At 32.6% G+C, this 23,080-nt stretch overlaps 1 protein-coding gene across 1 annotated transcript; it reads right to left on the reverse strand.

The window, feature by feature from the left end:
• Positions 1-17,585: 17,585 nt before the first annotated feature.
• On the reverse strand, positions 17,586-22,571 carry LOC7469129 (phosphatidylinositol 4-phosphate 5-kinase 1). The gene is made up of 8 exons (XM_002307380.4): positions 20,975-22,571; positions 20,669-20,833; positions 20,236-20,401; positions 19,936-20,046; positions 19,651-19,844; positions 19,415-19,545; positions 19,237-19,330; positions 17,586-18,652 (listed from the first exon to the last, which is right to left on the reverse strand). Exons 1-8 carry the CDS (start codon positions 22,171-22,173, stop codon positions 18,343-18,345), a joined length of 2,370 nt encoding a protein of 789 aa, XP_002307416.2. The 5' UTR covers positions 22,174-22,571; the 3' UTR covers positions 17,586-18,342.
• Positions 22,572-23,080: the final 509 nt, after the last annotated feature.

A 23,080-nucleotide genomic window follows, 5' to 3' on the forward strand; every position in this document is an offset into this window, starting at 1 on the left:
CACTATGGACTAAACTGTGCAGTCCACAGTTAAAGGCATAAAAAAAAACTAAAAGCATCAGTCGATAATTAAATAGAAAAAAATTTAATATTGATGAACTAAATTAAATAAAAAAAATTAAATAAAAAGAAAAAATAAAAGAAAAAAAAACTTATAAGAAGAAAAAAACTAATGAAGAAAAAGAAAAAAAATCTAAATTAACTGGGTTAACCCGTCAAACCTGAGATTCGTGTCCTGAAAGTCTGATAACTAAATAGAAAAAAATTTAATATCAACAAACTAAATAAAAAAATTAATTAAAAAAAGGAAGACATCAGCATTTTCACCGTGGACTGCACTGTGCAATCCACGGTGAAAGACATAAAAAAATTAAAAAAAAAACTAAAAGCATCAGCCTTTTCATTGTGGACTGCATACAATATTAAAAAAATAAAATCGGAAGAACAAAACTAATGAGGAAAAAGAAAAAAAATCTGAATCAACTGGGTTAATCCACCAAATCAGGTTAACCTGCCAAACCTAGGATCCGTGTCATGAAAGTGTGATAACTAAATAGAAAAAAAAATTAATATTAATTAAAAAAATTAATTAAAAAGGAAAAAGCAAAGAGAAAAAAAAACCTACAGGAAGAAAAAAACTAATGAAGAAAAAGAAAAAAAATCTGAATCAACTAGGTTAACTCTTCAAACCTGGGATCCTCGTCATGAAAGTCTGATAATTAAACATAAAAAATTTAATATTAAGAAACTAAATTAAAAAAAATTAATTAAAAAACAAAAAAAAAGACAAAAGATAAAAAAAGAAACTAAAGGCATCAGCTTTTTCACTGTGGACTGCACTGTGCAGTCCATAGTGAAAGGCTTAAAAAGGAAAAGAGAAAAAAAAAGCACACGCCACGGGTTAATTTTTTTTTCTTGCATAAAAAATATCAAAAAAGGCTAAGATCTACGAGTGTTAGGTCTTTCTGCAAAGATATGCCCAAGAGCCTTTGGTCTAGCTGCAACGCTTGACCCAAGAGTAATATTTATAATATTAATAATAATATTAAACTTACATGACTCAAGTTTAAGTGAGTCTGGCTGCAACACTGGACCCAAGAGCCTTGGATGTGAGTCTAGCTGTAAGGTCGTGTCATAAAAGTGTAATAATTAAATAGATTAATTAAAAAGAAAAAAACAAAGAAAAAAAGCCAACAGGAAGAAAAAGAAAAAAAATCTGAATTAACTGGGTTAACCCTTCAAATCAGGTTAACCCGTCAAACCTAGGATTCGCGTCATGAAAGTTTGATAACTAAATAGAAAAAAATTTGACGGGTTAACCCGTCAAGCCCGGGATACGTGTCATGAAAGTCTGATAACTAAATAGAAAGAAATTTAACATTAACAAACTAAACTAAACGAAATAAATTAATTAAAAAGAAAAAAAAACAAAAAAAATCCGGGTTAACTCGTCAAGTCAGGTTAACCCGTCAAACCCAGGATCCGTGTCATGAAAATCTGATAACTAAATAAAACAAAAAAATTCATTAAAATAAAAAAAAACACAAAAAAAACAAAAAAAAACCTATAAAGGCATAAAAAACAAAAAAAAAAACAAAATAAAAATAAAAAACAACAAAGTGTTTCACTGTGAACTGCACAGTAGAACACTAAACCATTTTAGCATATATTACAATATACAGAAATATAAATTGTCAGATTGGCTATTATGGCTTGATTTCTATAATTCTAGTATTTGACATATTTGCTCTTATGACTTGAATTTCTTTAAGCATTGACTGATGGCTCAGTTGTAGCAGAAAGATATCGATTAATGGCTTGATTCTTTACAGAGACAACATAATTAAGGTTGCAATCCACTGTCTAATTAATTGGTTGAAAACTAATGGTAGAAAATATTATTACATGTATGAATGTTTGATTATTCGATCCAGATTAAGGTACAGTTAGGCAAGCGTCCCCTCCAATGGATCCTCATGTTGGCACTGGTATGGACCTTTTGTAGACCAATGCCGCACATCTCTCTGTCAAATATATATTCACATGGATATAAAATTGGTTTATTAGACCCAGAAACCGCAAAGCAAGACAAACACCCTATACCTTTTCATTATTCTCCCTCTAGACCACCAATTATTCATTTTTCCGGTTATTCATGCAAATTTAATCATTTTTTAAAAGCTTAAAAATTATTTTATTTATTTCTTTATAAAATAAAAGGCTAATTTTTATAATAAGAAGTAAAAGACTGCACATGTAAATATTTTATAAGCATAGGCTACATAGAATCAAGATAACTAATAGCAAAGAGAAGCAATAAATTGTGGAATAGAGAAAATAGTGAAGACAACAAGACTATTTAAAAGCTAGTTTTTATTTAATTATGTAGCAATTAAAATAGTATTTGAAAGAGTTGAAGGATTTAGATTCTAGAAAAAAAACTGTATATTTTAGTCAAAACCCTCTTTTCTTATTTATGCATTTGTTTTTGGTGAAACATGTCTTAATTATTCATAACATGATTGTTTTTAAATAAAAACTTAAGGTAATTAAAATTAATATTTGCAAGAATTTCATTAATTTAAATTTATGAGAAAAAAATTGTATTTCTTAAGGCAAAACTTACTTTTCCTTATTCATTTAATTTTTTTATGAAAACATGTCTTTATTACTAGAAGCATATTTTTAAATAAAGACGTCATGATTTGAAAAGTAAGTTTCAACCAAAAAATAAAAAAAATCATGTCTTTATAATTTTTATATGTCTGTATGGAAAAACAAATTAATTTATGAAAAATATGTAAAAAATTGAAAATAAAAAATATATATTATTTTCATTGAATATTCATGTGTGATTTTTAAAAATCTCCTTGCATATTAGGTTTCTATGTAATTATTCATTAAATAATTATAAATATTACCATAAAAAAAACTCTAATATTATTTCAAAAACATATCATAATTGAATGATTTTTTAAATATCATTGTCATTATTTATTAGAAGATAATTTTATTTTAAAATATATAAAAAAGTCAAGGTTTATGTGAATGAGGCTCGCACAATAGACCTTCAATCTCATGCACATCTAGGCTTTCAAGGCCAGACCAATACACCTCGACTTTGAAAATATAAACCCTCTTTTTTATTTTTACTTTTGTTTTCGTGAAACATGACTTTATTATTCACAGCATGATTTTTTCTTATAAAAACATAAGGAAATCAAAATTAATATTTGCAAGAATTTCAGTAATTTAAATATATGAGAAGAAAATTGTATTTCTTAAGGCAAAACTTCCTTATTCATTCAGTTTTATTTTAATGAAAACATGTCTTTATTTTTAAAAGCATATCTTTAAATAAAAATGTGTCAACATTTGAAAAGTAAGTTTCAACCAAAAAAATAAAAAATCATGTCCTTATGATTTTTAAATGTTTGTATGAAAAAAAAATAAAAAAATAGTTAATTCAAGAAAACTATGTGAAAAATTGAAAATAAAAAATTATATATTTTACTTTCATTGAATATTCATGTGCAACTTTTTAAAAGTTTATTGCATATTAGGTTTAGATGTGATTATTCATTAAATAATTGCAAATAATACCATAAAAACTCTAATCTTATTTTAACGACATCATAGTCGAATGAGTTTTGAAATATCATTATAATTATTATTTTTAAAAAGAGCTTTTATTTTAAAATATATATAAGAAAAGTAAAGGTCGTTAATGAAGCCATTGCACATTTAGGCTTCCAATCTCGTGCACATCTAGGTTTCCAAGTCCAAGCCTGCACAACTTAGCTTTGAAAATAAATACTAAGAACTCATGGGTTCGGGAGGCTAGATCATTGTGCCTGACCTCTAAAAAAGCCTAGTTGCGCAGAGGTCTAATAGGTCTAGAAGGCTTGCATGTAAGAAGAAATTCTAATCATGAGGTTTTTGACATCTAAAAAATAATTTTTAATATTTTTTAATTTGAAAATACACACACATAAAAAAAATATCTTAGGAACCATTATACCACAATCTCCAACCTCAAAACACAATCAAATTAGCCTAAAACTAAAAAATCAAAACGCAACAAAATTTTTGGATTCTAATCTGCTTTTTCTAGCATCATCCAACATTCAAATTATCTTTATAGAACTCTCATATTCTAGATGAACCCATTGGCATCAAGAGTAGTCTTTTTTTAATGTCGAAATATAGCCAATCGAGAGCCTTTTCTCTCATTTTTTTTTCTTTTGATAACTTTTACTCTCCTTTTTTAGTTGTTTAGGAGTAAAATATAATAAAAATAAAGTTTTATGATTAAAATATAAAATTTAAAAACTATAGAGACCGAAATATAGAATGGTGTTGTCCTTAAATAGTACAAATAAGGAAACAATTTTTTTTTTTTTGTTAATACTAGTCTTTGTTTTATGTCTCTAGGGTTATCACATAAGGACATATAATATCTCAAATATCCATCATAAAAATTACAATTCATAAAAATCAATGATACATTTAAAATTATTAAAAAAAAATTAAAGAGTTTGAAAATTGACTTTTGAGAGTTCCTAATGATGATTGGAAGCCATTGAAATTGAACCTAGAAGTGGTGGTGCATGCAGTATTTTTAAATCCGGCCGGGTGGTTGACCCCAGGCCATGGGTTTTGACCAAGTCACCGGGTCAATCTCAATTTTTTAAAAAAATTAAAACGACATCGTTTTGGTTAAAAATATAAATAGTCAACGGGTTACAATCGAGTTTTTTACAAGATCAGCCAGGTCGCTGGATCAATCAGGTTTTTAACTTTCCTTATTTTTTCATAAACCCGGCCAGGATCCGGCCCCGGGTCAGTCGGGTTCCTGGTTGACCTGCCGGGCCGGGTTTTAAAACTATGGGTGCATGGCTCACATGCGTGGGTAGTAAATGTCAGTGCATGACACACTCTTATACTAATGATTATATTTCTAATCACATGTTTATCTGTATTTAATGTTGTGATAGTTTTTATGATTATGATTTAAAAATTTATTTGTTCATAGTTAATTGATAGTATTAGATTATAGCTCATGCGTTTTTCATTTTAACTAATCATTCTCTTTGACCGTTATACTAAGCACAAGTTAATTGTTTTCTGATTACGTTGTTGCTAAACTTAAATAGTGTGGCCAGGGATCAATGCACTACCAAAACAACATGATGTTAGGTATAGGTCAACAATTAAAGCACACTTAAAAAATATTTTTTAAAAAATTGCATAAAACTATTGGAGAACAAAGTCGACCACCAAAAAAAAAAAAAAGTTTTAACACCCCTGGCTAACTTTGGTTGCCTGCTAATTACATGTTTAGTATTGTAATAGTGATTATTTTTTAAAGTATTTTTACTTAGAAATATATCTAAATAATATTTTTTTAATCTTTTAAAAATTTATTTTTAATATCAAAATAATTAAAAAACATAAAAACAATTAAAAAAAAAAAAAAGCAGCCTGCAACATTCTCAAACTCAAACGCTTCCTCAATCCACAATGTGGACTTTTTAACTGAGTTGAAGGGCCTTGTGACTTGATTTGAATAAATTTCAAAATGGCCCGTCACACATGTATACAGTTTAGGGGGGCGAGAGAGAGAGAGAGACCAAGAGCCAGGCTGCATTCAAGAAAAGAATTGCCGAAAACACAGCAAAAATTGAGGGGGAGGGGGAAGGAAGCCCGGTGGGGGGGGGGGGGGGGTGTTGCTGTCGCCTGGCCCGGTCCGGTCCGGCCCTAGCTAAGCTAGCTTTCTTTGAATTGATTGTAAAAGAATCAGACATGCATGGTGGAGGTGGGGTTCAAGATTAGGAGGGTACACGTGGGCTTCATAAAAGCTGTTTTTGACCACTCAGCCTTGTGAATAACATTATCTTTAATTTTGTTTTGCGTTTGGTCAAGGTTATCCTAGTATAAATTGTCAAAAAAAGAAGTTATCCTCGTGTAAAAGCTGTTCTTGATCATGCATGTTTTAATAAGAAATACTGTCTGGTAAAAGAAGAGAGAAATATATTTGCTTCTCAATTTCAAATTGCAATGAAACCTAAAGATGGCCAAAAGTTCTCAGTACTGTCCCAGATGAAGCAAAAACAAGGGAGTAAAACAAAAAACAAAAAGTATAGAGATCTTAGTTAGGAGTATTACGCTATTATAATACGATTTCTAACATAATTTCCTCGCTTAATCTTCATTAGGTAAATGAGCTATATAATTGATGTGTCCAAGCATTTAATAATGGGGGATTGTTTGTCCCCCTTCCAACAAGCCTCATGCTGGGTATGATTGTGCCCTTTCCCCGACATATGGCCGCACCCTACTTATGAATTGGAGGCCAGACAACTCACTGGTTCTTATCGCTGTCGTTATGTCAGCTTAGATCATACAATTTCCAGTGTCATCGTACGTAACTTGGGCCCTATGAGAATAATACAAAACTCAAGCGTTTTTTTTAGTTCTCGCACGAATTTTAGCTCATTCTATATCATTTTCAGCACGCCCTATCACAACTTGCATATTTGAAATGAAGCCAACCGTATCTAGATCTTTCATGAAGTAGGCGAGACCGATTCAAGGTTTTGGTTGGTTAAGGCAGGTCCATTTCGAAGGGTTTTTTAGCTTTAGGTATAGTCTCCGTCGCTCTTAACTCTCATTATTGAATGGAGGTTGCATGCTGGGTCCTCTTCACGGGAAGCTAGCTAGATGTGATAGTGAAATAACTTGCACACACACAGCTATTGCACACGGGATTTCTCTCGTTTCATGGCTCAAAAGGAGGACACTCGGCTCTCCTACCACCTAGAATGCGGTGGGTTTGACATCTAAGTACAACTTCGCCACACGTGCTCTCATAAATCCATTACATGCATCATTTAATTCCTGCCAAACTCAACTTGCAGGATGTTATTTGAGCATGGATGCGAAAAAGTGGAATTAAGCATAGCTTACTGCACAATTATTTGTAGGATGAATGTTGCTATTGACCCAACTCTTAAACAAAACGTCGAGAGTAGATGAGAAAAGTTGGTATGCTTATGAAGCATATTCAAATTTGAAATGTTTGTTCAATTTATCAGAATACAAATGTTTGTAAAATTTTATTAGCTTAGATTGATCTTCCTTTCCTGAAAACACCGCAAAAAAAAAAAAAGGTTAAAAAACCAAATAAACTACGAAAGATTGTTTATTGAATAATTAATTAATGAGTTTGGCTGGGTTCCAGTACTTTTGCAAGCTAAATAAGAAGACATTCTGAAACAAACGTAATGAATGCTCTCAATCTGAATGTAATTATTCGACGCCAACACGTATATTTGCTTCTTCTTCAAGAAGATCGACCGGTTTAATTAACTACGTTACTAAATTGTTCATAAAAGTCACATTAAGAACGTAAAATTTAAATGGCTCGATAAAAAAGGAGCTTTAATGTATAACGAGTCATCTAGTCTTAGATGATGTTATTGAATAAAAGATAGTAAATATATAACAAAACATGAAAATAAACACAAAATAAAATTTAATGTATAAAACACATTAAAAACATTTATTACAAGACAAGCATCACGATGAACAAATACTTATTCCACAACCAGAAAATTGATAAATACAAACAGAAATATCGAGAACATATTTTCGTCGGTAAATTTTCAAGGATTTTACCGACAAAAATATTCCCTTGGTATATATCGAGAAAATAACAGTGAGAAAAAAAATTAAAATAAAGCAAAAAAAATGATGACATGTCATTTTTACCAACGGAATTTCCGACAGAAATTGCATAGTTAATTCCTATCGAGGGAATAATTATGTCGGTATTTTCCAAAGAGCTCCAGAACTGTTCACTTTTCAATTGTATTGTTAATTGTTGTTCTTTACAGACAAAATCACCGACAGATTAAAAAGTCGTCGATGTTATTTGATGGTTTTCTGGAAAAAAATCAATTAATTTAAATTTTTCATTTAAATATTACAGATGAAATCACTAACGGATTGAAAAATCATCAGTAATTGTTGGCGGTTTCTGAAAACTTTTTATGAAATTGAAATTTTAAATTAAATATTACAGACGGAATTACCAATGGAATAATTAAAAAATATTAATATTTAATTATCCGTCGGTAAAACCGTCGCTAACACGCCCCAATAAAAAGTCTGAATCCCCTTATTTCACAAGAGACAGACTCATTTCTTATTCTTCTACTTCTTCTTCTTCTTCCTTTTCACTATATGTAAAAAATATCAATAACTATTTATTTCTCTTCTCTTCTCTCATCATCTCCTTCTCTTCTTCTCCATGCTCGGGTATGTCTTCTTCTTCTTTCTTCTTTTATGCTCTTAGTTTTTTTAATTAATATGCTTTACGAAAAAAAATTTCTCTCCTTAGCTTCACTTGCAACTACATTAAGGTAAGATTTTTTCTTCTTCTTTTTTCATGATTTTTTTCACTATATTTGTTTTTTATTTTATTTTTAATTGTTTTTGTTCTTAATAATTGTATAAATGTTGTTGTGAGATTTTTTTTTTATATATGACATCAATTTTTAGTTGATTTATTTATAGGATTTTTAATTTTTAGCAATTGCAACTTCATTTTTTTCATATGAATTTTTTTAGTTGAATTTATTTTTTTGTTTTATTTATTTGTTGTAAATTTGTTTGAGTTGATTTTCTTATTCTTTTTTCCAAGCATTTTGAGTATATATTATAGAGTGATGGTTTATGTTAATTTAATTATTTTATAATTTTATAAAATGGATTTTTTTAAAATATTTTTAAATAATTACCGATGGTCTTTTTCGAGGGATATACCGACGGAATGAAGCAGGTAATTTTTTTTTACGTGTCTGTTTCGTCAGTAAATCCGTCGGTAATAATATTTTTTTATTACCAACGAATTTACCGACGGACAAAAAATTACCGATGAAAGATTCACCGACGGAGCATTTCTGTCAGTGATTTTGTTGGTAAATTAATTACCGACGGAATGTGTATCTTACACCGACGGAAAAATTCCGTCGGTAAAACTGTTAAATGTTATAGTTTTCACCCTTACGATTTCAACCCTGAGAACAATCATTATATTTTGGATAAATCAAATTTGAACTCAATCCTCTCAACCCTATTTTCCATCCTTAAAGAATATTAATTCCTTGACAGCTTCATACCTTCGAGGTTGTCACACAATGATGCGCACTCATAACACTTCATTTATTCACCAATATACGCAACAATCATAATATTATAAATCATTCAAAAAATAAATAAAGATTAATAATATTACAAATTATTTGGAAAAATAAAACAAAATCAATAATATTACAATTTATGAAAAAAAAATTTGTGTTAAGGTTCAAAAACAACCTTAGAAGTTGCTAACATCGATCGGAAGTTACTACATTAAACCAAGCAATGACGGCACATGGCTTACATGCACGAGTATGGAGAATGTGTTGGACAGTGATGGCACGTGTGTATCCTACAAGTTGGATATATTCTATAAAAAATACCAGGAATGGGCATGATTTTGGGCTTATTTAGTTGTTATTACTTCTGGGTTTGTTCGGGCTATGATTAAGGTGATTTTAAGGTTGATTAATGTTGATTTTTGACTAGTTTGGTAAGAAAAGGCTATGTTTTCGGGTTGTTTTATTGGGTGGATATTGAGGCCAATTTCAACAAAAAAAAGGTGGTTATGGGTGACTATGTTTGGCCAAAGAGAGGTCGTGGTCAATCAGACAGTAGGGTTGTTCAATTTAAAAGATATTATCATGATGGTGCATTATAGTTGTTGTGGAAATTAGGTGAGAGAGTTAGAGGTTGTGCAGGTGTTCTGGTGGACTTGTTATTGTCAAGTTTGGGATGATGAAGAGTGGGCTAGTTGTCGACGCTTTTCCTTTGGGTTTGGAAGGAGATAAAAGGAAAGGGTGGCTAGGTTTTTTACTTAGAGAGAGAAGGAAGGAGATGAATAGGGTTTTTTTTTTTTATGGACTATTCTCTCTTTGCCTTTCTTTTTTAGCTAGACTTCTCTTTCTATCTATTTGTATCTTTTTTTTTGTATTCCGAACTCCTATATATAGTGTTGAACCCCTGAAAAATAAAAATTTGACAATTTATTGACACGTCTTTTTTCCTTTTTTTATGAGAGATCTTGAATTTAGGAATTTTAAAGATTAATATTTTCATTCTTAACCATATAAGATCTTTTCATTTCCTTATTGATAATTATTTATGACAGACTAATGGTGTTGGGGAGATTATGCTCCCTATGGTTAAAAATAAAGTTGTCATTGTCATGTTACATTTACTTTCTCTACTCAAATATAGTTTTTCATTACTTGTTTCATTCAAGGAAAGTTATGTCAGGAAACATTTATAATTTCTCCTACAAAGAATAGTTATAGACTTTATTAATTAGGGTTTTAGCAATAGGTTTAAGTAGATTTTTCATGTTGAATATTTTTTCATTAAACCTTTTAAGATATGTTTTGATGCTCTCATCTTCTCGTTATGTTATGGCACTAAGCTTACTGATGCTCTTTTTAACTGGTATGCTTGTGTTGAAATAATAAATAAATTTAGCATAGAGATCACCAAATTCATAGATGGAGTCAAGCTCTATGTTGTGTTACCACACTCAAGCAGATTCATTAAATGTTACTGGGAGGATTTTTCATATAGTGTTGTCTTGCCTTACAAACTCTAAGGTACTTTGTTCATTTTTTAAATGCTTTCTAAGTTCTATAAGGCAGATTGTAGTTATCAAAGTTGACTTTCATAGAGATACAATTCTTAGAGAGAGGAGTTCGCAACACTTGACAACAAAGTGGAGAGTCTCTCAGTAGGTGGTGGTAATGTTCCTCAAGAACCTGTACAGTTGTTGATCTTGACTCATGTCAAGATTGTTTTTTACAAGGAGTTTTTACAAGAAGTAGATGAAGAAGGAGATTGATAGTGATAACCACTCATAGAATGTCCAATAGGGAAATGTTTTTTTTTTTTAAGTAGGAGCGACTTTTTTAGAGAGTTAGAGTACAATTGTTCTCATGCCTACTTGTTTACACGTTGTTCTAACATGTTCCTTCAAGAACCTAAAGTTGTCTATTTGCATCTATTTTTTTTTGTTCTTGTTAAAACTTGTTGGATGTGTTAAATGTGTTTTTATCTGTTGACATAAGATACTTTTATACCTCAAGTCTTATGAACTTACCTTATGGAGAGTGGAAATGCAAAGAGTGGTGTAGGCTTCTACATCGTACAAGAGAGCAAGATGCCCTTGTTAATTGATGACAATTGTTAGTGTTCATTGGTGGAAAGATTGATGCTTGTAAGGTACTTTTTTGGGGAGACATGCTGGCAGGAGATAACCATTAGGGAGAAAAAAGGTGGCTCTACTTTGCACGAGAATTTGGTGTGCGCCATGAATACTAGTGGATGATTTTAGAGAAGCATTGAAAAAAATTAGGTGTGTCATGGGTGACATGTGATGCCTTTCTAACTTTGAAGAATTTAAAAGGTGTATTAAAATGTGTTCTTGACAATGGATGCTCCGTTGGCATAAGTTAGTCTAGGTGGATTAAGAATATATTTCAGTCAATACACACAAAAATTCCAATCTATTCAGTCTGAAAATTTAGTTCACTTAGGCATGCAACATGTATTCTACACAATGAGTAGGCACACCCATCTTATTTGGGCTGAGAATATGATACATTCTAATTATTGTTGATGATTTTTCCTTATGTTGTTGAATTTTTTTTGTTAAATTAAGTGTTAGCTTATTGAATTTATTTATGTAGTGTCTTTGATATCCCAAACTTTTTTTCTTTTTATCCATTTCTTTCCTTAGTTCACTTAGGCATGCAACATGTATTCTACACAATGAGTAGGCACACCCATCTTATTTGGGCTGAGAATATGATACATTCTAATTATTGTTGATGATTTTTCCTTATGTTGTTGAATTTTTTTTGTTAAATTAAGTGTTAGCTTATTGAATTTATTTATGTAGTGTCTCTGATATCCCAAACTTTTTTTCTTTTTATCCATTTCTTTCCCACTCATGTCTAGGAATACGTGTATAGTCTCCATTTTTTTCCTCTTCTCCTTTGCTTTTGTATTGCTCGGTCATTTAAATTCTTTAAAAAATGTGTATATATGTCAGTCTTGTCCCCGTTTTTTATATTATATATCTTCATGTTTTACATTTCAACTCCTTTTTTGCATTATATGGGATTTTTTAAATTATGAACATCAAGTTCATATACAACGATAATAAATTCGAGAGTTAGTGGGAACAAAAGAGCTAAGTTGACCTTCTTTTGACATGATAATCTTGTCATTGGGCTAAAGATGATATTGGTAGTTGTTATCCCAGAATTGATACGAGTGAAAAATAATAGTGATCAATCACCCAACTTTCATGAAATGGCAGTAACATGCCTCGTTGAAGATGTTGTGTTCTATAAAAGATCTCACTTCAATTGATTAGAAGAAAAGGAAGGATCCCTTTACCTTGTTATTTCTTGGGATTTTGTGAACCTCACCTTAATCATTTAATTTCTAGACATTGATTTTCACATTATTCTAATTGGGACTTTCTTATACATATTCCTCATAAATAAATTATTTTCAGAAAAAATCTCTAAAAGAAAGATTGTAATCTACAGTCAAGACATTCTAGTTTCCAGCTTATCGAACACACAGTACTGTTATAATTATATGTCATAGCATGGACATACAGAAGACAACTAGCCGAGCTAGGTGAGCGTAAATACCTGGACAAACAATAAGGTAGTGAAAATCGAAGACTAACACGTTACAACTAATGCATGTCTGCCACAGACGATGATTCTGTCTGAATTAATGTAGGCATGGGATTGGAGAGTACCATTTTATTAAATTCTTTCTACTATATATATGCATCTGCATCGGTGACATCTAACAATATAAGCCTATAAAACAAACACTAGAGATTTCACTTAGATCCGTATCAGATTAAAGATCCATCCGTACCCTCTTTTGAGTAAATAAGCTTAATATTTATGCTTTGGAGGCAATGTGCATTGTGCAAAGCATCCCATCTGCGTTATACAACTGTAACTCTATTCTATATGTTAGTTTAATTTGAGAATTTTGCAGCTATGCTTCATTTGTTCCATCTTTAGCTGTTTGCTTGCAAACCAAATTTTGTTAGAGGAAATGGAAGAGTTGGAGTAATCATTGAGTGTTTTTCATCTGACGACTTTACAGAAGAAAATAAAAAACTGGAGGTGTCGTTAAAGTTTTTGAAAATCATCCCAAAACGAAGAACAATAATTTTCTTCGAGCAATAAATAAAGAATTTTTATTCTGGCATCTGCATGTAAAATGAACTTCCTTTTCGAACTAGCTGGCTTACGGTAGCCTCATTAAATTAGTAGGAGACGAGGTAGAAACTCTAAATCCATGGGTGCCCAGTGTGAAGTAGATCAGTAGAGGCTTTTGTTTCAAAATATCATAGCCAATATTTGTTACAAATTGAAAACTCTAAAGAAGCATCAATTACTCTAATCTGTTAGCCAGGCATGCTTCTGGGATCATAATCAAAAGAAGAATATATATTAAACCAAGATCTTGTCTCAACTCACAAACTTCTTAAATATATAGCACATCTACTTATGAAGTGTTATTGATTAAAGTATTCTGACTTCTTAAGCTTTGACCCCAACATGAATATTACGCAGATCATATGCCCATCTACATACGTGGGATATAAAATACATAATGCTACCAGTAGAATGTGTTATCTGTGACCGTATATATGCATCCATTTGTCAAAAAAAAAATTTCAAAGGCCCCCTTCATCTCTATAAGTATTTTTTGTTTTAAATAATTATTTCAAGACTGGATTGTTGCAAACCAAGTCATCCAAGTGTCTGGCTTCTAACGGTAATCCACACGAACCACCAATAAAAAATCTTCTAAATCTTTTTAGGAGAGAGAGATTGTTATTCCTTAGAGTACTAGCTTTTTTGTTTTGTATTTTAGATATTTCTGTATTGTACTCTATTCATCTTAGAAAATAAGAGACATAATATTTTATTTATAAAAAACCTTAAAAACCCTATAAATAGTAAAATATCAATTTGCTCCTTAAATAATATTACATATATTATTTTAGACTAATTTTAAAAATTTATTCAATCAAGTCCTTAATTATTTCTGGGTCTAGAATTGTATTACTCTATATTAATTACATTCTAGTCCTCAATTGCTAAAATTTATTTACAATCAAGTCACACTTCATTACCAATGATGGTTTTTATGTGTATCACCCATTAGGTTCCCTAATAATTTGGCAAAAATATAAATCATAATCCTAAATAAAATAAGAATAAATAAATTAAACAATTTAATTTATTATCAATTCAATAATTTATTGACTTAAATTTCAAGATCAAGTACAATGTCTAGCAACTTGTCATGATCCTTCAAATATTAAAAAATTCATAAATGGTTTAGCTTAACCTTTCAATGATTAGTTTATCAGTGTAATTATTATTCCTTCATCATGAATGTTCCGATTTAAATATTATAAAATGGAATATGTCTGCTTTGTTAAATCATGTTAGTTCTCAACATTATAATCATTGATTCTTTGAATTAAATTTTGAAACTCTTCTCAAGACTTATTCTACATTGACTAATAATTTCACAATAAATACTATTTGAGAACAGATGAAATATTTTCTCTAATTCACCTAGGATGATGAATCATCTCTTGATCACTTAAATATCTTCATATAGTTTATGTTATACTCAATAACTGCCCATGTATTACCCTTGATTAAGACGTGGTTAGGATCAAAATATAACAATTTCTATTTAAGATAACTTAATAATCTCAAGTCTAAGAACCACTTACACAACTATCACGTGAGCTTTTTCATAGACAAGTGATCTCTTCATATAAGATTTTTTTGCGGGTCAGTTCAATGTACATGTCATCTCACAAGCACTTGCATATTAGTTGTAGGTATCCTTTATGAGAGCAACTGTTTTCTTTCATAAAAAAATGAACATAATATGTATTAGTCTCAACAACTCTAATTAATATTTAGTCTTAATAGAACATTAACTAGTAACATTAAGGAATAATGTTTTGATGAAATAGAAATATCATAATTATAACAACTTTATAATTTTCTATGCAAGATATTTTTTTTTATCTTTGCTCTAGATTCATTAATCAAACATTAGATTCATTAATCAAATATAATTAAATATTAAAGATAAAGAAAATCTTTATTAATAATAAATATATTTTATATGAATAAAATCAGTATTACACGTAACCAATCGATTAGTTACAGGGCATTTTCACTAACAAGTTTTTCGTGGCAAACTACCTTCATTCCTCATTTCTTTGTTATCATATTAAGATAGTTGTCTTCTTGTTAAACCATACATAGTAAAAATATCAAGTCCAAATAGTTAAAAACTATTTATTGTTCATCTGTATTAGACATATATACATATATAAAAGACAGATAAAAGCACTGCAATGGAATAACGAACAAACAATAGTTGTAAATACTTGAATTTGGAATCAAGAATAATGACATTTGTCTTAAAATGATTCTCTTTTACATAAATGTTTACATGTTATTCCTCTACTTATTTGAAATTTGATTCCATAAACTTTTTTCAGGGAAAATATCATTATTTTCTAGTCAACTAAAAAGTTGAGAATCTAATTTTTTTATATCATATATTGGTAAGTTGAAATAAACTGCATGTTGTAGAATTTAAAAAAAAAAAAAACCCTACATATTAAAGATTGTTAGAGAACAATATAAATCATATCTTGGAGTCTCACTTAACAGTTTAAGCTTTGGAGTTGTTATGGTTTTTTGACATTGTATCAGAGCCTGATGACCTAATGATCATGAGTTCGAATCACATCACCTCTATTCTAATCAATAAATAAAAATTAAATATAAGATAGAGTGTGAGTCTTTGTAAGTTTTAAGCTCAAATGACTTTCACTTAAAAGGGTATATTAGAGAATAATATAAATCATATCTTGAAATCTCAATTAATAATTTAAGTTTTTTTATTATTATTTAAGATGGTTCTTTAACAAAGTTAAATTAAAAGGAGATGGATACGAAACCTAATAATGTTTTGCTAATTACAGCCTAGGTTTTAAAATTTATAAAGTACACATTGAACTTTCTCTTGCATATGTGTATTCATTTAATGATTTTCATAAAAGGTTTCATTATTATGAAGAGAAACCTTAAAATACTAGGGAAAATTTGCATTCATTTGATGATGTAATTTTGATGTCAAATCTAATGTAAATAATTGTAGATAACTGTTTTGGAATATACAAGATAAAAATAATTAAAATAAAAATTATATATTTTCATATGCTTTATGTTTTGAGAATATAGAAATTCATTTTATTATTATTTTAAAAACAAATTTATTTTATGTTATTGTTTACACTTTTCTATTTTTTATGTATATATTTTTTTATATCATGTAACATTGACAAAATGCAAATTTAAAGTTTGTTCTAGTTTTTTTTTTTTTTTTGGAAAACGAAAATATTTAAGAATTATTTAAAAAAAAATGTGAGAATAAATGCTCAAAAAATCTTATTATCTTGTGTTATAAAAAATTAATAAGATGGAAACAAATGTAAGATTGAATTTTTCCAGAAATCAAACGGCTATAAATCAATTGGATAATACCTTAATTAGCATGATGAACTTGAAAGCGGCACTTATCATCGAGAGATCAAGGCATGGCCCCAGGAATCACAGCGACACAGACCCGTGCCTTGGGTCTGAGTAATCAGATACTAGAAGGTCCCATAAAGAGAACCATAAGGTCAAAAGGAGCTACAAAACTCTATAGTTGTGGGGAGCGTTGGACCCCAGCTACAGCTAGGCTGGACTCCCTCCCTCTGCAACCCTCTTTGACCTCTCCAGTCCCCATGACCCCCCCTATTTCATCCATCTCCAAGTGACTAAATTACCCTCCCAATCTTCCAGGAATAACAGTAAAAAAGGGGAGAGAGATTCTCAAATTCTGGATAAAATCATAAAAGACAAGGGGATCCCAGTTCAAGTAAATGTCTTTGCGCAGCAGCATAGTTGGATTCCTCCAAACAATGGACAGATTAAAAATTTAATTGTGATGCATCCAGTAGCTTTTGTGGCAAGAGATAGAAGGGGAGAATTGTTCTGGGCAGAGCTTGGACATGCAAGGTGGCCTTAGGATTACAAGCTGAAGCTCTAGCGCGTAAAGAGACGGGCATCAAATTGGCTGCCATTAAGGAATGCTACATGTGATTTTTGAATCAGATGCAAGAAGTGTGGTGTCTGCCATCAAACTGGCTGCCATTAACTGCTAATGCAGAACAATGACCGTAGAATTCTTAGCTTGCCAAAAAAGCTATCTTTTTGCATGTACTGATGATCGGGTAAAATTACCCTTCGCACAGAGAAGCCTTTGGAGCTGTGATATCCAGTCATGGAATGAGATTCAACGTTGATCAAAGAAAAAAAAAACTCATTCTTCAAAAGTAGCAGTGTTGAATTTTTATTTTTTATTTCAATGTCTACAGTAAAAGAAGTAAAGGGGTAATAAACAAAGGATGCAAGAGCAAGAAAGGAACAACAGCGAATCTTTCATGTGCTTTCTCTCCTTTTCATGTCTTAACTCTTCCTGCTCAATGGCCTCCCTTTCACTGCAAAAGTAAAGCAATGACCCCATTTCTATACAGCAGAGAGTGCCCGTTTATATACAAACAACAGTCCAAGGATGCGAGAGAGAGAGAACATGGGACCTCTCTAATGGGAGGTGTGATTTAAACAATTTTTTTAAATATATAACCCTCAAAAAAATCCCATAAACCATTCATCTTTTCTATAAGCTGTACACTTTTCTTATTCCAATGCCCCCTCCCGTTTTGAATCTTCTCTCTCTGGGGAAAAAATAACATTTCCCTGTTCCCTATACCTATCTTTCAAACCTTCACAAAATCCTTGGTCGCCACAAAAATCTCCGAGATATTTTAAAAAGGACATCAGAATCACACTTTCCCTCTCTCCCCCCTTCAACTTTATGGCTGATCTTCAAAATTCAGCCATAAAAGCACCACCTCAAAAACGGCCTGGCGAGCTATCTTCACCACAATCTGCAGTAGCTTGGTCTCTGCAACAAGCAGATTATTTGATCGAACCACTGCCCGCATCAGCATAATTCCCCACGGAAAGGCGCAGTTCAAATTCAACCAACACTTTTCACTTGCAAGCATCCTTGGCCGCTGCTACCTGTCTTCTATAAATATTCTCCCAATGAAATCCCGGAACCTCTTTGAATAGAGTTTTGGATCTACAGCTGAGATTGAGGTAGGGTCTGCTTGCAAGGATTTGTAGGCATGCTCCAACTTCTTGCTAATATCATAGTCTTGTAAGATATCAATAATTCCAAAATAAAGGACCACTTCGTAGACTTCATCACTTCGAGAAGGGGTCAAATGGCTAAATCCACCAGGGGTATACTGATCAAAATCACTCCTCCTCACCATCCGCTCTGCCGTTGCTGGCATGTTTGCTCCCAATCTTATTAGAGATTTCCTGAAACAACAAGTTGGAATTTCAACACATTATTCACAGTTCATCAAATGTAAAAAAAGTTTACCAAAAAATCTTTTCATCATAAAGAAATAAAAAACATGCGCAAATAAATATTAGCAAATCAAAACTTCACAATATTTATCATGGAAGCAAAATTTATGCTCCAAATTTAAATGGCTTGAATAAGAATGGTTCGCACCATCATGAGCACAAAGCTTTCATTAATCCAAGTTAAAAGCTTTGCCAAAGAATGAAGACTTGTCTAATTCAGCAACACGGTTCAATGAAAGCATCGCTCTTATCTTGTAAATCATAGGATCATGTATGTGTCCCCACAAACAACTGTTGTTTACTGAATTACCCCCACAATTCCAGCCCATACATCAGACTCCACATTCAATTATTCCATTGACAATGGCCAATTTCAATACCAGAAATTATTGGCCATCTTTAATGCTAAAAACAACACGCAACCACAAGCTCTTGCAAATATTTTATATACATATATTCACAAGACAGCAGTTGATAGTACAAAAACCATTAAAATGAAACTAGGAATGAATACGGAAAGACAAGAAATATACCTGCCAGATAAAACCCGATCCATGTCTTGAAGCTCTGCTTCAAGAAAGCGACACCCACGCATGAACTTTTCATTCCGATAAGAATCCTTCTTTCCTGCATGTAGCACATGTATTGATGAAAAAACTAAAGAAACATAAAAATCGCAATCCTTTTAAAATTGACACTATGCTTGCTTACCAGATCGCAAAAGAAATGGTGACAATCCCATTTTGTCATAATTATTGTCATCACGGAAGTGTAGACCAACCAAGAGACTATAATCCATGATTTTCTCAGCTTCCAAAAATTCACAATCACGATCAATTTGCCTGGTCATCATCAGATGGCATGTTATGAGCCATGCAACATAAGCCAACTGGAAATTCCAGTGAAACAAATGCCTAACAGAAAATATACAGCATATTGAAACTTACTTGATAAGCTCCTGGAACCAATTCCGCTGTAGACGAAAAACAAAGTTGAGATCAAGGTCCTTGAGAGTTGTGGTTTCATCAATCTCACCCTCAGGCTTATCTGCTGTGCGGCCATGGGAGGATCCTTTCAGGTCAAATCTTCGATGTATTCTATACTCTGAACAGAAGAGATTGCCCATCACAATGAAACGGGTCTGGTTTCCAAATAAACGTTATGATCAGACATGGAAAAAAGTTCCATTAACGAGCAAAACAGTTGAAACAAAATATTTCTCTTCAACTTACCTTTGGTCCACCAATCGGTTTAACACAATGCACACCAAAGAACTTTGTCACCAGTGAATTTTCATACCGGCAAACATGTTGATAATAACTGGGAAGCATCCTAATAAGCACCTGAACATGGATCACCAAACTTCAGAATCAATGCAACTGTCCCGCCTTTTGGTCATGTAGTTAAGAAAAAATGTGAAAGCAAAGACATGAGCAATTTACCAATTGCCACTCACGCACCTTTGAAACTGTTTTCTACCATTACAAAATTCAAATTTAACAAGACAGAAGTAAATGAGGCGGACAACTAACCTTGACTTCTGATTTCTTTACTGTCTTTATCATAAACCTATCGTCCTGAGTAAGATAAAAGAAGCTTCCACTCTTCCCCGGAGAAGAAAGCTCTCTAAGGGCATCATTGCCGCAAATAGCTAACATGTAATCAGCAGGATCTACTTGAAAAAGCTCTCTCAAACGTCTGACACACCCAGGGGAAATAAAGGTCACCACCATAGCATAAAGAAAGAATAAAACATAAGTACAGCAATCAAGCACTTGTCAATGCTAGCAAGTCGGAAGAACGTGTACAACCAATTTTAGAAGGCTCAAATTTATGAATATTGAATATCATATCAAGGGCGAAAGAAAACGCAATAGAGAGCACGGATGAACCTTAAAAGTTCCAAAATATAACGAGAAATAAAAATCACATGCTCGGGCAATTTCAAAGTAGAGAACGCAATACCTAAACACCACAGGACAGTAATCCTTCCATCGAAAATCAGAAGACTGGTGTGGAGGTGTAATTTTTGATCCTTCGGGTGGAAACCTCGTCCAGAATTTCTCCTTGGGATCAAAATCACTTGGCTTCAAATCCCTCAAAATCTGGGCATGCTTCCCAACAGAATACCTAAAATTAAATGCCCACCATTACAGAATCAAAACCCCCAACTCAACTCACAAAGACACAACATAAAAGCAATCAAACACAAAGCAAACGCCACACAGATTCATTCCATATAATAAAACAATATTTAAAAGAAAAACTTACCTAATACCCAATTGCAAATTAAGCATCAAATCATAATTCTTATGCCCTTTCGAGATGGGAAGGCCGGGTTTCTTAACCTCTCCACCACTAAAACAACAGGGGCCCCTTCTAAACTGTCTAATCCCATCTCGATCCAACCCTAAACCATCTCGATAAATCATCTCTGCTTCCACATTATCAACAATATCACAGGTAATATCACCAGCTTCCCCATCACTTTCCCAAATACAAATCCTAGGAAAATTCATCCCACTCCCTCGCCCTCCATCAACTGACGATCTCTTCCTCGTCGTTGTAGCGGTTAAAACCAAATCACTCTTGTTCCCTTTTAAACAACATTCCTTCCCATTCCCAGGATAAAATGTGCCATTCAATTGCTGTCCTTTTATATCCTTGATATTGTTATTCAAGTTCCCAATATAACAGCTCCCATCTGGCCATGTAAACACCCCATTCCCTTTCGGCACTCCATTTTCCCATTGCCCATCATATCTATTCCCATTAGCCCAAATCAAAACTCCTCTCCCTGAAATGACGCCGTTTTTCCACTCACCAACATACTCATTCCCATTTTTCCACACATACCTCCCTTGCCCGTCTTGAAAATTCTTCTTCCATGTCCCTTCATAGAAATCTCCATTCGCGTACCTTTTCTGCCCATGCCCATGTTTTCGATCGGAGCTCCATGACCCGCGGTACGTGTCCCCCTCGGATCCGATAAAAGTGCCGGGTCCTTCCATCCGACCCGACTTAAATCCCCCTTCAAAAGTAGCTCCTGAAGGCCAAGAGAATTTCCCTTTCCCAGATGCTTTTCCGCGGCGCCACTCGCCTTCGTACATACACCCGTCGGTCCAGATGTACTTCCCGGATCCGTGTGGCGCGTGACCCGAGAATGATCCGATGTAGAGATCCCCGTTCGGGAGGTGCTTTTCTACAGTGGTGCCTGACGAGCTGCTGGCAGTGACGACCGTGGTGGCAGGAGTGACACGGCGGGTCGCGGATTGGGATCGAGCGCGGCTAACAACAATGGGTAGTGGTGGAATAGCTGCTTGTTTTGTGATATCTTGGTCTGCCACGAGTAGTATAACCTTATCTAGCTGCTTATTATTAGTAGTAGTATTGTCTAGCTCTCCTGATTTCTTCTTCTTTGTGGTTGAAACGACGCCGGTTACCTCATCAACGATAAGTCCTTCACGCATTTTGTAGCTCACATAAAAAAACACCCCTCACGCTCTTCTCTCCGCAAATTTCTCTCCTGCTTTAAAATCTCTAATTGTTATTTATGGCAGCATTTGTTGGGTTGGGCATTTGATGTTGTTTGGTGGTTATGAGGAAACGGAAACGCCGGAGAGAAGGGCATTTCCCGGACCCGGAGAGTTATTGCACTAGTTTTTATAAATTTCTCTCTCTACAATTTTCTTTTGCTTTGGTTTTTGCTTAACTTTCTCTCTCTTTTTAATGCCCTGTGCTTATGGAGGAATCTTTACAAACGAAAACCATACGACGACGACACTGTAGTGAAGAAGAGAGAGAGAGAGAGAGAGAGAGAGAGAGAGAGAGAGTTATTTACTTATCTAGTACCTGTAAATAAAATTAAAAAAAAAAAAGGCCTTGTGAAAAATGAGAAAGAGGGGGGAGGGGGGGACGAGTAATGAGCCGGCTTTTGCCTAGGGAACGTTGATAGTAGTACGTACTATGCAAGATATACTAAAAACCAGGTCAGCTTTTTTTTTTTTCTTTCGTGTTTTCTTGAACGTTTATAATTTCTCAGGACAAATATGCCCTCCTCTTTGTCTAGTTTTTACAGATAAAAATGGAAACTACACAGTATCTTTGTCTCTCATCCTCTCTGGTTTCATCGTGACGTGACGGAATAGCCTAAGAACCACACCAGAGTATCAACAGGTAATTTTCTTACACCCTTGTTTGACCTCGTTGTTTTGATTTATTACGTAAGTGACATTTTTGTTGGGTTTCATGCTCGTGGTCCACTGGCACAGTTTTAAAAAGTTTGTTGGTTTGATGTTTTTTTAAAGTATTTTTTATTTAAAAATATATTAAATTTTTTTTATTTTTTTTGTTGTTATTATATCAAAATAATTAAAA

The sequence above is a fragment of the Populus trichocarpa genome, chromosome 5 (genome assembly GCF_000002775.5).
Source record: "Populus trichocarpa isolate Nisqually-1 chromosome 5, P.trichocarpa_v4.1, whole genome shotgun sequence".
Taxonomy (NCBI): domain Eukaryota; kingdom Viridiplantae; phylum Streptophyta; class Magnoliopsida; order Malpighiales; family Salicaceae; genus Populus; species Populus trichocarpa.

Excerpts from the sequence above, each read along its gene's own strand:
- LOC7469129 (XM_002307380.4), bottom strand. The coding sequence starts at position 22,173 with ATGCGTGAAGGACTTATCGTTGATGAGGTAACCGGCGTCGTTTCAACC. Across the intron at positions 20,834-20,974 it reads AATTTGCAATTGGGTATTAG|GTATTCTGTTGGGAAGCATG; the intron begins GTAAGTTTTTCT and ends ATTTAATTTTAG. Across the intron at positions 18,653-19,236 it reads GATCGGGTTTTATCTGGCAG|GAAATCTCTAATAAGATTGG; the intron begins GTATATTTCTTG and ends TTGTTGTTTCAG.